The following is a 13556-nucleotide window of genomic DNA, read 5'->3' as shown; positions in this document are numbered from 1 at the left end:
GTACAGAAGATGCATACCTAGAGTCTAGAAAAAGTGAAAAATACCGTTAGATAAGCAAGATGTAGCTAGGTCACTGATAGGTTGATCTAGAAGAAAGAATTAGGATTTGATAGTGAGCTTCTCAATGGTAAAGTATTATAGATCTTAAAATAGAATAAAACATGGTGAAAGCAATGTTTCAGAAAGAGTAATATAAGCCTAAAAGCAACATAGGGGTGGAGGTTGGGAAATAGAGACAGAGAGACCAGTTAGGAGGTTATTGCAAGAGCCCAAGTGTATAAACACATAGTTACCATACGACCCAGCAGTTCCACTCCTAGCTATACACCCAAGAGAACTGAAAACATATGCGCACACAAAAACTTGCATACAATATTTACAGCAGCATTTTAATGATAGTCAAAAGGTGGACATAGCTCAAATATGTATCAATTGATGAATGGAAAAACAAAGTGTGTTCTAAACATATAATGGAATATTACTGGGCCATAAAAAGGAATGAAGCACTGGGACAAGCTACAATATAGATGAACCTTGAAAACATTATGCTGAGTGAAAGAAGTCAGTCCCAAAAGAACATATATTACATGATTCCATTTTAATGAAATGTCCAGAATAGGCAAATCTATAGAGATAGAAAATAGATGATTAGTTGTTTAGGGTTGGGGATTAGGGGGGAGAATAGTGTTGGGGGGAGACAGCTAAAGGGTGTGGGGCTGCTTTTTGAAGTGATGAAAATGTTCTAAAATTGACTGTGGGGATGGGTGCACATGTCTGTGAATATACTAAAACCAGTGAATTGTTCTTTTTAAATATATATATATAATCTATATCTATATCTCCAGGTGTGTAATGTAGGGGCTTTTGCTGTAAGCGAGGATTAGCGAGAACAAAGCACAGGGAGGAATACAAGAAACATGTTCAAGTAGACAAGATAGCACTTGCTATGCGCCATGGAGGAGGGTGAAGAGGGAATAATAAAAATATTATGCCATTTCCCACCAACTCTCCCAGAAAGTAGCAATTTTCTCGCTCATTTGCCTCTTCCCTAGAGGCGTGTCATTATAGCAGGACTTGTTAAGGAGGATGGGCAAAGAGTTGGCAGCTTGACTCTCTCTGGGCAAATGAACTCTGTGAGTTATTTGGGGGCTTTGGCAAAAGAGCCAGGCAATAATGCACCTTGGAATCTCTTCCCTCGCTGACAAGATGCCCACCTCTGGGAGGCTGCATGTGGAGCAGTGAGGAAGCGGCTGCCTCCAGTGGCTAGGTCACCCAAACCAAGCTTAGTAATCAACACGGCATCACACACCACAGCCTCACAGTTCTTACATTTAGAGCAAAATATTCTAGGTTATGTGAATGTGTGGGCTTATCTGGGACTTCAATTTTCTGTGTTTTCTACACTAATGGATAATAAGAGCCTGCTTTTATTGAGGGTTTATCGCTTTTATAGAATGAGGGCCTAAACCAGATGGTTTCCAAGTGTAGAGCATCAGAAAACTCTTCTGATGGAATGGAAAAAAGCCTACAAAGATTATGCTTTCTGGAAAGCTGTGGGAATAATCAGGAGATTTTAACGCTCTCTCTGCCCATCCCCAGGCCAACTGTACTGGACTGGATTTCTGGCTTCCATTGGCCTTCCCTCATCAGGCCCTATGTTGGAAATGGGGGTAGGGTGGGAAATTTGGGGTATATCTGACTTATCAAAGCCTAGAAATTGGCTAGAAACAGGGATGTGAGGAATGTAGGACTAAAGGAAAATACAGTTGAGCACCAAACACTGTGATGTGTACAAAGTGAGCCAGGCAAACTGTCCTCAAGGGGCTCAGGTGGGGGGAGGTGTGTGTAATAGAAAGGTACATTGTTAACTTGCCAAAAGGCAAATCGTTACAAATGCTATAACAGAATACAAAGTATAATGCATGCAGAGAGAAAGGGAAGGATTCATGCAGGAAGCAACATTTGACCTTTAAAGCATAGAAAGAATCTTGAAGAGTGACTCTGTGTGTGTCTACACGTGTGCACGTGCTCATGCTTGCTTGCCTGCACGCTGGGGCACAATTCGTCTTAGGCAAAGAGAACAGCACGAGCAAAGATAAGGAAGCAGGAGTCTGAGGCATGCTCAGAGCACAGGACACGCATGTTTAGAAAAATGCTAAGTGGAAGACAGGGCATAATGCATTTAAAACTTCAAAAAGACCCTTCTGGATACTGTTGATGAATACTCAACCAGAAACATTTGAAGGAAAATACATTATTAAGTAAAGATAATAGTGGTATAGAGCATCTAATAAATTCTGATACCAAGTTAGAGTAGTATTTTTCTTGGATTTTCTGTTTTACCAAATCTAACCTCAGAAATTCCAGTTTGGGACACTTAGGACAATTTTCATATTAATGCTCCACTTAAAAAGTCATTTTGCTTTTTCTCATCTGGTTTTCTACCGTTCAAGAGTCGTTCCTTCACATTGAGCAACAAGATACTTGTAGAATCATTTCTGTTACAGCAGTGTCAGCCTACAAGGATGCTCAGAGAAGGTTTATTTTGTAAACTTGAGTACGGGAACCATATTTAAATGTCTTCCCTATGGAGCCTCACACACTATCTTGAATACAGCAGACATTCAAATATTTATGGAAGGAATGAAAGCAGGTTGGCAGACAGATAGATAGACTGATAGACATTAAAAATTTCTGAATTTCAAGTTTCTGTCGCTTCTGATATGACTACCAGAATGGCCATCACTGCTACAGTCTGTCTCCCACTGAACTTCCTTTTATTCCCTCATTTCTTCTCTTCTTCTTGCTCATCCCTGCATGCTGCAGTGACCTATTTGATTCTGTTCATGTTAGAGCCAATAGGTCACTCTCTGGGGACCAGCACTACATAGACTCACATCCTCATTCACCAACAGGACTGGATCCTCATTCAAAACCAAAGCACCTGACAAGTCACATTGGCCCTGCCTCTTCCCCCACCTCCTCACAGCAGAAGTGTTCAACCCGGCTGCACACCACTCTCACCCGGAAACTTTAAAAACTCTCAACGCCCAGGCCAAATCCAGGCCAGTCCTATCAGAAGATCAGGAGCGGGACCCGGGAATCAGTACTTTTCCAAGCTCCCCAGGTGATTCCAACGTGTGGCCAAGGCTGACACAACCGCATTAGAGCTGTGATTCTCAAACTTGAGTGGGAATCAGTCACATAGAGGGCTTCTTAAAACTCAGATTGTTGGGCTCCACCTTTAGAGATTCTGAATCAATAGATCTGGAGGGGAGGGGGTCCAAAAATACGGATTCCTAATAAGTTCTCAGGTGATCCTGGTGTGGCTGGTCTGAGGACCACACTTTGAGAACCCCTACATTTGAGGGAGCTGTACACGAGGCAGAAGTGAAACATTTTAATCAACACCTGCATCATAGTAGGCCTCCTCTAAACAGGACATTTATGGCCAGCTAGGTTTGCTGTTGAGGCGTGGAGACAAATATGCCTTGTCCGAAATCATAGCACTTGAGATGGGATGGGGTAAAACAAAACACAAACACTGCTTTTGTTTTTCTCCAAGCTTATCCATGAGATAAAGGTTTAGAGTGGCCAGTAAAGAAAAAGGAGGAAGAAAGGATAATTAAAAATCCCCTATTCCAAAGCAGAGAAGCATTTCCACCTGCTCCTCAAGGGCTCAAGAACGGAAAACCAGAGCTTACATCAAAGAAGGTGCCTGCATGCTCCAGGATCAGCTGGTTAGAATCAGGCTTGTTCTTACAGTAGGTGACATACATCTGAAACTTGTCTGCCTAAAAAGAAAAAAGACAATGATAGATAAGCACCCATTAGTGGCCCCCTTCTGTCCACTGCGCCTGAAGGGCCAGCAAAAGCTGTACAGTTAAACCCTCGGATATTGGTGCCTGGATTATCTGTGCGAATGTTCTGGCTCATCTGGCCCCGGCTCCCCTAATGACCTCCAGGAGGCTCTTCTCCTATCAGCAGGTGGAGACAGCTTGCTGAAAGGAAGCTCAATTTAATACTAGTCTGTGCTAGAAAGACTCAGAAAAACCAGTTCACATATCACAATGTATTCTGAAGCCATGCAGAATTTCTTTAAAGATTATTCCCCTTTTTTGTGCTTCTCGTTTTAAAAAATGACAGCATTTGTTCTAAAAACAAAAATCAAAGAATGAAAATGATGTATGATCTCAGAGGTAGACATCATCGCTTCTCGGCCTTTTGGCTAAGATCAAGTGTAGTATCAGAGGTAGACATCAAATGTCTCCATGGGGGGAGTTTGTAGGGCATGTCAAGCGACCATGCCATCATCCCCAACTTCCCTGAAGCAATGATGGAGGGAAAGGAAAGCAGGATGGCCCTTTGGGGCAGGGTCTGAACAATGATCCCTAACTGGATTGTTACTTCAAGAACCTAATGGCTTTGTGAAAATTCATTTCCTATTTCCCTCAGGACCCTCTGGGTTAGTGCTAAACACCTTTTCCACTGGGAAAGGTACGTGTATTTTGGCCACCAAGTACTTTTCCCATTCTTGAAATGCTGCTTATCTTGGTGCCTATACAATATTTAGGATGTCATCTTCTGAGAGAGCTGCCTAGACATGTGTTCATATATCAGATTTCATTTATGCCAGCATTTTGCTAAGTGCTTTATTAACTCATTTGATCCTCATGAGACCCCTGTGGTGAGTTCTGTTATTATTATCCCCATTTTACAGATGTGAAAACTGTGACATAGGTTGGTTAAGTGACTTTAAATTCCCAGTTAGACACTGGTAGAGCCCACACAAGCTGACTTCAGGCTTCTTGGTCGTAACCACTGCCTTTCAACACATTACAAACACCTCTGTCTACCCTTCACTCCCGCACTACACTCATATTAAGATTATGAGACTTAAGAAAGTCACCTTGGAATAATTCTTGGCAAAAGGTGTATATTGTATGTAATCACCAAAGTTTTTCTGAAACCAATTTTAGGGTTTATATACTACCTAAGAGGCATTCATCATCCCTAAGAGATGCTGATAATCACACTTATGGTTGATTGTAAGGTAAATCCACAAATTTTATGAAACAAAATGAAAAAAAAAATCCCTTTACTTAATGGTCAATCTTGTTTTTTCTCTACATTGGCTGTGCAAGAGATCATAAGTTATTTATCAGTATTAATGTGATCTGTGCATGGGCTCATGTACTTAGAGGTAGAAAATGTATTAGCACAAAATGAGATGGCATCTGAGCCTGCCTTAAGAAATGAAAGTATGCCAAGAAGCAAACATTAAGGTCTCATGAAAAGAAAGCAACTCAGGTCTTGAGTTGCGGGAATGGCTGTGATATTTATTACATGTCAGTGGACAGTCAACCATCTATCTCATCTGAAATGTTTCCACCCATAAATTCTAAAACATAACCATAGTCCTGCCTGTTCCACAGGGCTGTTGAAAGCATAAACTCTCTGAATTGTGAAGACATTTTGAAAAGCAATTAGCCCACTTTGAGTGGAAGTTATAATTAGATAATTACTAATATTAGAACTTCTGACCCTGGAGAAAGATTTCCATGTTTAGTTGCAGTTAGTGCCCTGGGTGGACTTCCTTGGAGATATGTGCACTCATATCACGAACCTGAGCTCAGAATAATGTGGAGTGGAGAGACTAATGGAGACTAATGTTTCTATTTTTATAATTAGAACCTGGTACATTCAGCCCATTTACTTAGCCCATAACAAGAGCACCAAGAAAGAGAATGACTAGACACTCATCTTGTAGGTCAGAATTGGGATGGACACCCAAGAAGTTTGTTCTTCTCTATCAAGAAAGAAAATATACCTAAAGGTTAGGCAGCTTCCTAAAGTTCTAATTCCCTAATCCCTATCCTGTAAAAATAACTAGTGGATCGAGCTAGTTAGTTCCTCTATCAATGGTGGTGGTCTTTTTCCTCTCTCCCGATATCTCAGTTTTAGAAAGTTCTTAGAGAGCTTAAGATGGAGTTTGGACATGATGTCTAAAAACTTTTCCCAAGGAGGGCTCTGCTCTTCGGGGATGGACTGCTTCTCTCAGATCCACTCATGACCCCTTTCTGCCGTCGCTGGTCCTGTGTTAGACTAGCAGTGACACTTATACTCAGGTCAGACACCAAACAGTAATGCCATCTGGTGCACTCCTGGAAAGCATGGGACAGTGGGGGAAGAAGGATCTCAGGTTGGTTACCCAGGTGACAAAGCAGTGTCCCACATCCTCAGGCAGCTGCTCGTACTTCTCCAGCTCTTTGAGGAAGATGCTGTAAGGGGAGAGAAAGGCTGCATCAGACACCTCTGTACTGCTGACCACACCCAGAGGATTATACTGAGGCCAACACAACCCTGTAAACTCCCAATTACTTACACGTGGCTTCTCCACTCTCTGAGTGATACATGGTGAGGTGCAGTTTTAAATATGTTGGAATTTCATTAAATTTATATTGATTGATTTATATATATAATTCCATATATATTATAACTATATATATAATATAATAATACATATGGGTGTATATATATATAATTGCTACTGAAAACAATATTGTTTTCCTTAGGGGTTTACACTTCTCAGGCTGAAAATAATGAAATATTATACTTGTGTGAGACCTTTCATTTTAACAGCAACTATGAGTCTATTTTTTAGACAAGTAACCTGGGCACATTGTAACACTAAAACATAGACAGATAGATATCAAAAAGAACAAAATAAACATCATCTACGATCCCACAGATAAAGTGGAAAAATTTTAAATACTACACTGTCTTCTTTCTAATTCCTGGCCTTCTTCTTCCACTAGTAGCCCAATTTGTGCTAAAAACTGTGAGTTAATGTTTCCTAACGCAGACATCATTAGGAAAGAAAATTTAACGGGGAAAAAGTCACAATATATTTCAAAGCTGAACTGAATTACTACCGAATTATCTGCCATTGTGGATATCTGTGCCATGGCTCCTTTTTGTGTTAATAAATAATAAAGAGTTGACTATACTTACTTCAAATTAATATATTAAACAGTTGGTTTGAGTTCAGAGAATATAAACTCTAAAAAGCCAGCATCATTGGAATGGAATTTGCTTGTTAAAAATCACACAAAATTTTTCAAATAAAAAATAATTAGGAGGCTGTGGGGAAACATACTGATGGAAATGGAAGATGGTGTAATCTTTAGAGAGGGCAACTTGACAATAGCTATAAAAATAAAAAATGTACTTATCTTTTGTCTCTGCAGTTTTAATTCTGGAAAATTTCCTATAGTTGTATCCACACATGTATATGATGGTGTCTATACATGACTATTTATTGTGGCACTGTTTGTAATAGCATAAGGTGGTCTGTAGGTGACAAAGTATTTAAGCTATGGCACATCTACAGAACTTAATGTTGCATAGTGATAAAAAATGACAAAGCAGTCTATGTTTTCACATGGAAGATCTCTTGGGCAGGCTGTCAAGTGAAAAAAGCAAGGTGTGGAAGAATGTATAGAATATGCTAGCTTTCATTTGTGTAGGGAATATATATTTTTATCCAACTCAAGAAACTAATGGTCAAAGCGTATAGTTTCAGTTATGCAAGATAAGTTCTGGAGATCTACTATATGCATAGTTCCTATAGCTAACAATACTGTCTTGTATACTTAAAATTTGCTAAGAGGGTAGATCTTATGTTGTATTCTTACCACACTAATAATAATAATAATAATAATAATAATAATAATAATAATAACAACAACAGGAGTGAGAGGAAACATTGGGAGGTGATGAATATGTCTATGGCCTTGATGGTGGTGATGGCTTCATGGGTGTACACTTATCCCAAAACTCAGCAAGCTGTATACATTAAATACGTACAACTTTTTACATGTCAATCATACTTCAATAAAGTGGTAAAAAAAAAAAAAGTCATTACCATAGGAAACCAGGTGAAGGAACAGGACGGTTGAAGATGGTGGTGGTGGGACTTCTCAATGTATACTTTTCTAATTAATTTTGACTTTTAAAATTAATTCAAAAATTAAATCAGGAGCTATAAAGCAATTTTGAATTATTCCACTACTTACCTCTAATATTGGAAAAAATAAATTTTATTGATTTGACTTACTCTGCCTGGCTCCTATTGTCCAAGTATTCTGGCAGTATCTTATAATTACAAGTGGTTATGGGTTCTATGAATGTGTTACTTGTATTTCCCCTTCAGTGACATAGAAAGATGTTGTTTTAAAAATATATATATGTGCAATTAAAAAATATTTGGCAAGTCATATTTGGAAAGCCAAATGCTAATAATGATTGGGAGATCAAAGATGATTCTTTTCTTTTTGCCTATCTGCATCTTCAACTTTTTCTACAATCAATGGGTATTATTTTAGTAATAAGAAAAGTCACTTAAAGACATTTTGGGGACTCCTAGCAGTACCCATTTGATGATAATCATCTTTCCCCTCACACGTGTACTTTAGAGTATCCTGATCTGAATCACAGAATGGGAGAAATTATAATGCAATTTGGGCTTTAGAAATGCAAATATGTAGTGATCAAAAATCAACAGAGTAACATATTTACCACTACTTTTAGAAGAACTGCAGGTATGTATTTAATATGACTTCTAAAATAGAAATAGGAAAAAATATTATATAATGTTATAATTGGGAAGCAAACTTTCTTCAAGGCCAAAACAGAAACATCTTGCTTTGTTGCAAAGAGAAGCAATCTGGCTCATCACTCACTCTCTATATAATATAAAATGAATTTATTTTTAACATATTATATATTTTTATTTCTGGAACTGAATTCTAAAAGATATTTATTATGTGGCTCTTTTCCATGAGAAACACTAAATAATATAACGTACAATGTCTTCAGAAGTGGCTTTTCAGGGGTTGAGATATTCTTTACCTAGTCACTTCTCATATTGGCCTTCAATATAAACCTCAGTGAAGGCAATGAATGGACACCCAGCTCTGAGCCATGATGGACTGAACAGGGCCTGGGGGTGGGGGCTGGAATAGCTTGGCAAGTGGGGGAAGAAACTCTGATAAGCTATTCTAGGACAAGTACTGTGAAAGAAAATGAAGCACTTTAATGAAAGGAGGAAGAGAGAACCTAGAATGAGAAACAGGAGAAAGGAGAGAATTTGGAGGCCTGGGCACATGGGATAAATGCTCGTGGCTTGCAGGAAACCTCCACTTCCCAATCTCAGGATCTCTTTATTCACCTAAAGAGTATTATTCTCACTCCAGCCCCCTAAACTCTGACTCATGGTACACAGGCCCTTTTCCTTTAAGGGTGATCAAATAAATGGTAAAACAGCCTGCTCAAGGCATTCCACACAGGATATAAAATTGCACTTTTGTTTTAGAAGTTGCAAGGACACCCATGATGACTCAGGAAGTTTCCCTCTTTCCCTGACTTATGACTCAAGGTCACTGGCCTGGTCACGCAAGGTTAATTTTAAGCAAACACTGGTAATTATACCCCCAGAATTGATACTTGATCTAGATTCTAAAGACAGTGCTAGCAATTTTATTAAAAATCCTGATAATTTAAATAGAGCAATACCCTGACTTATTGTGATAGCAGCTATCAAAAACCCACGGGAGGATGTTCAGTTTGAAAATTCTCAAAAAATAAAAGCAGTATAAAATGAATTAAATGCATAGAATATTATTTCTACAATTAATGTCTTTCTGGAAAATGAAGGTTTTAATAGCAACTGCCACTAGCCAACCCCTCTACTGATCCCAGATCTCACCGTCATTCCCTCCCAAACAAGCACGAGATAAAGACCTCGAGTTCACACTTACTTACAGGTGTGAGGTCTTCCGAAGCCTTGTTTTTCTCATCTTTATATAACAACTTCATGGGGATATTATGCAGATTTAATAAATCCATGTAGGTAAAGAACCCAACCAGGGTCTGGCATATAGTAGGTACCAGGTGAACATTAGTCCTTTAGGATCAGTGCTTCCCAGTCTTCATAAGCTCCCACTCTCTTTGATATACAGATCTCACACTCTGCCCCACTCCTGGACGCGCACACCTAGGGACCTCTCCCCACCATGCACCTGTTAGGAAATCTGTGGTAGATTGCCTTCCCCTAAACCATCTCCTGGGAAAATCTTGATTGTCATACAAAAACTGGATTCCAAGGTCACATATCATTTAAGTTTGGGAAATGCTGGGCTAAGCTTGTTTCTTTACTGCTGGACTTCCAAAATCCTACCATATCATGAGGTACATTATAAATCTCTGAAGCAGATACAGTGTGCAGTGCTTCCAAAACTTCTCTGTGAGTGGAAGAGTTTTGGGGGGAGTATCTGATTTTGTCATTCTTGGAAAACCCTAGCTAGTGGTCTGCATACCTGGCTGTGCACTGCCCTCTGGGATTAGGATTGGAGCATCTGCATTGTTTAGAAAAGCTCCCTGGGTACTTCTAATGCATTCAGTCCATAGATCAGCATTTGAGGGCAACCACCCTAGATTCCTGCGTGCTCCCAGTTGGCAGATCCTACATCGACTCCATGTGATTTAATTTTTGAATAAAAAATGCTAAGAATAAAAAAAAAACTACTTAGCTTGTGCTGGGCATATTAATTCGTAACTTTGAGTAAGATATTCACTACCATCTCAATGTAATTGTTGAAGGCAAGTGGCAATATTAAACCCTATTTTGCTTTTTTAATTTGAAGCTTATGAAGATGACAGATTTTCTGATCAATATCATTCCACCTACTTCAAAGAGAAACGACGAGTTTAAAGCACGAGAGGTCACAACACTCTTCACAAACGATGGAACATTCCACTTCAGCTGTTCTATTGCAACATCTCAGTCCTCACGATTTCAATAATTATATGTAATAAATTGTGGGAGAACGAGCAAAGCAAGTAGTTTAAGTGTTTGTGTGAATATCTGGGTTTTTTTCAGAAATGAATAAAACTTTTAAAGAAACGTCAGGATGAAAGGAACATCATTACTCTATTAAATTATTATGATGCAATATGTTCTGTAGTTACTTTATGAGGAAAATGCTTCCCTCTGGCTTTATACTGATCTCTGGAAAGGAAACCTCTAGCATTTACTGTTAGAAAAGCTTTCTTTCTTTTTTTTTTTTTTTTGTGAGGAGGATCAGCCCTGAGCTAACATCCATGCCAATCCACCTCTTTTTGCTGAGGAAGACTGGCCCTAAGCTAACGTCTATTGCCAATCCTCCTCTTTTTTTTCCCCCTTTTTCTCCCCAAAGCCCCAGTAGATAGTTGTATGTCATAGTTGCACATCCTTCTAGTTGCTGTATGTGGGACGCCGCCTGAGCATGGCCAGACAAGCGGTGCGTTGGTGTGCGCCCAGGATCCGAACCCAGGTCGCCAGTAGTGGAGCACGCGCACTTAACCGCTAAGCCACAGGGCTGGCCCCTAGAAAAGCTTTCTGAGGTTTGTCATCAAGTACTATGGAAACAGCACCATTTCAAAGGTATCCTGAGTCATTTTGAGTTTGTTATTCTCTCCAAAGGTAGATTCGTTCTATAGTCTCACCACTTCTGGAGAAGTGTATCCTGAACTGAGGGGCTCACAATGTGGTCCAACAGACAGAGCTTTACATCAAGGGTGCAGTCTGCACCTGAAGGGGAATATATTTGATGACCTTGTGTGTGCGCGTGTGTGTGTGCATGTGCACGTGTTTGTGTGTGTGTGTGTGCGCTCTGCTGCATGCGCACTTGTTGGAATACTAGAGGTAGTGAGACGGGGAATGAAGGCAGGGCTGTGGCAAGAGGGAAAGAGCAAAAATGAGAAGGATATGTAAATGAATTAAGCTTGAGACAGGGTGGGGAGCAAGGCATCAGGCTCGCCGATTGGCAGGAAGTCCAGGACACTGACTTCTTATCTAAGCAGGGCTGGCTTACTGCTTTCACACAAGTGGAGCTGGAGAGCATTTCTAAAGAATCCATTAGTGACTAGACAGATTCGGAGCCTAGTATGTAAGAGGCTCTAGACCTAGCTGTCCTAGCAGGGGCTAGGACAGCTGGTTAGCATACTGGAGCAGCTAGTAAACTAATGGAGAGTCACGTGCACTCCAGGGAGGGTGCGGGATTTTTTGTGGAAGTGTTTCAGCACAGTAGGATCACCCAGGTGGAGCCATGAGAATCACCTGGCTCTGCCCCTTCCTCCCACACCAGGAACGTCAGCCCCGGTCAGAGATGAAGGGAAAGGTGTGCAGGGCTGGACCCTCACTCAGCATATTCTCCATCCTCAAGTAGCAGTTTATCTTGCTGCACTGCTGCCTGTTGAATAGGTTTTGCTGATATTTCCTAATTTTGTTTAACTCGTGTGATCAGATGAATCAAAAAGTATTCGTATAGCTATATAACAAGTTTAATGTTAAAATAAAATATACAAAACGAGTCTCACATTTAATGTTATTCATATCCATTAATGTGCTGCTTAGCAACTAGGCATGGATACTAAGCAGTTGGTGTGGACAACTAAGATGAGCATTACTTTGACATGTCCAAATAAATGTTTTGACTTGGTGTTGCTTTGGGTATTGCCCAATATCTATAGCCAGCACCAATGTCTACAGCTTACTGAAAAAACAGCCAACAACAACAAAACCACAGCTAAATTTTCATAGGGCCCTTCCAAGGTGTTGTGAAAGGCCTGCAGCTACCCTTAGATGGTGGGTTTAGGGACCAAGAAAAATCACAACAGGTCCATCCTCTTCCCTTGATATTTGAATATTAAGAAAATGACAGTGTGATGTAATAGGGAGTTTTGGAGACCCGGATTCTTTGGCTGTGCTACTAATTGGTTTGGGCAGGTCATAAACCTTTGTAAGCTCCAGTTTCTATAAAACAAGGGAGTAGAATAGAACTAGATTACCTTCAAAGGTTTTTTCCAGGCTTTTCTATTTCATAATTCTATGATTTTCTGCAAACCGGATAAAACTAATACCAAAGGTATTTGGAGGGAGGAAGAAGCATAGAAAGCATAGACGATGCATATTTTCAGCAAGGGGTGTGGATTGGGAAGGGGCAGCAGAGGCAAAGCAGGATAAGGCAGCAGCAGCCTGGCAGTGTGGTCCTGCCGACGGGCCGTGGGCTGCACATCCTTTTTCTCACCACCTGGTGGAGCCAGCTCCTCGCCTTGTGGCTGCAGATCAACCCACCGTGTTTCAAGGGGTTGTAACATCAATTTAGCGCTTGGAACCAACATTAAAAAAAGGAGAAAGAGAAATGGAATCTAACACAAAATATCAGAGTGCATCATACACAGTAAGGGTGTTATTCTGAAAAACTTAATTTCCCTATTATATATAAGCATGCGCATATCAGGACATAACGTATAATCTTTTTCTTCGGTTCAAGATCAAAAATGTTTGAAAATACCTTGCTGATTCTCCTGCCTGCCTACAGTGGCCCCAGGGAGGTATAGGTCTCTATTCATCTCTCTCCCCTTCAACTCCTCCCCCCCCCCACAACTTCCTTTTTCTCTCTCTCTAATCTCCCCCCAGTACTGCCTCCCTCCCATCTCTTCTTTCCCCTTGT

The 13556-nt window shown here is 40.2% G+C and overlaps 1 protein-coding gene and 1 pseudogene across 6 annotated transcripts in view; one reads left to right on the top strand and one right to left on the bottom strand.

The window, feature by feature from the left end:
• Positions 1 to 13556, bottom strand: part of KALRN (kalirin RhoGEF kinase) — a 633526-nt gene that overhangs the window by 219102 nt on the left and 400868 nt on the right. For all 6 annotated transcript variants that reach the window (XM_087439724.1, XM_087439725.1, XM_014783031.2 and 3 more), the window contains exons 26-27: positions 6212 to 6281; positions 3705 to 3794 (exon numbers count right to left, since the gene is read on the bottom strand). In XM_087439724.1, the coding sequence (XP_087295850.1) occupies positions 3705 to 3794; positions 6212 to 6281 (160 nt within the window). The remainder of the gene's footprint in view (positions 1 to 3704; positions 3795 to 6211; positions 6282 to 13556) is intronic.
• Positions 4209 to 4316, top strand: LOC147915141 (U2 spliceosomal RNA; annotated as a pseudogene).

Source organism: Ceratotherium simum, chromosome 15, assembly GCF_057802395.1.
Source record: "Ceratotherium simum simum isolate JZ-2026a chromosome 15, ASM5780239v1, whole genome shotgun sequence".
In the NCBI taxonomy this organism is placed as follows: Eukaryota; Metazoa; Chordata; class Mammalia; order Perissodactyla; family Rhinocerotidae; genus Ceratotherium; species Ceratotherium simum.
Note: the sequence above shows the minus strand (reverse complement) of the source record. Positions and strands in the feature narration are given on the sequence as shown.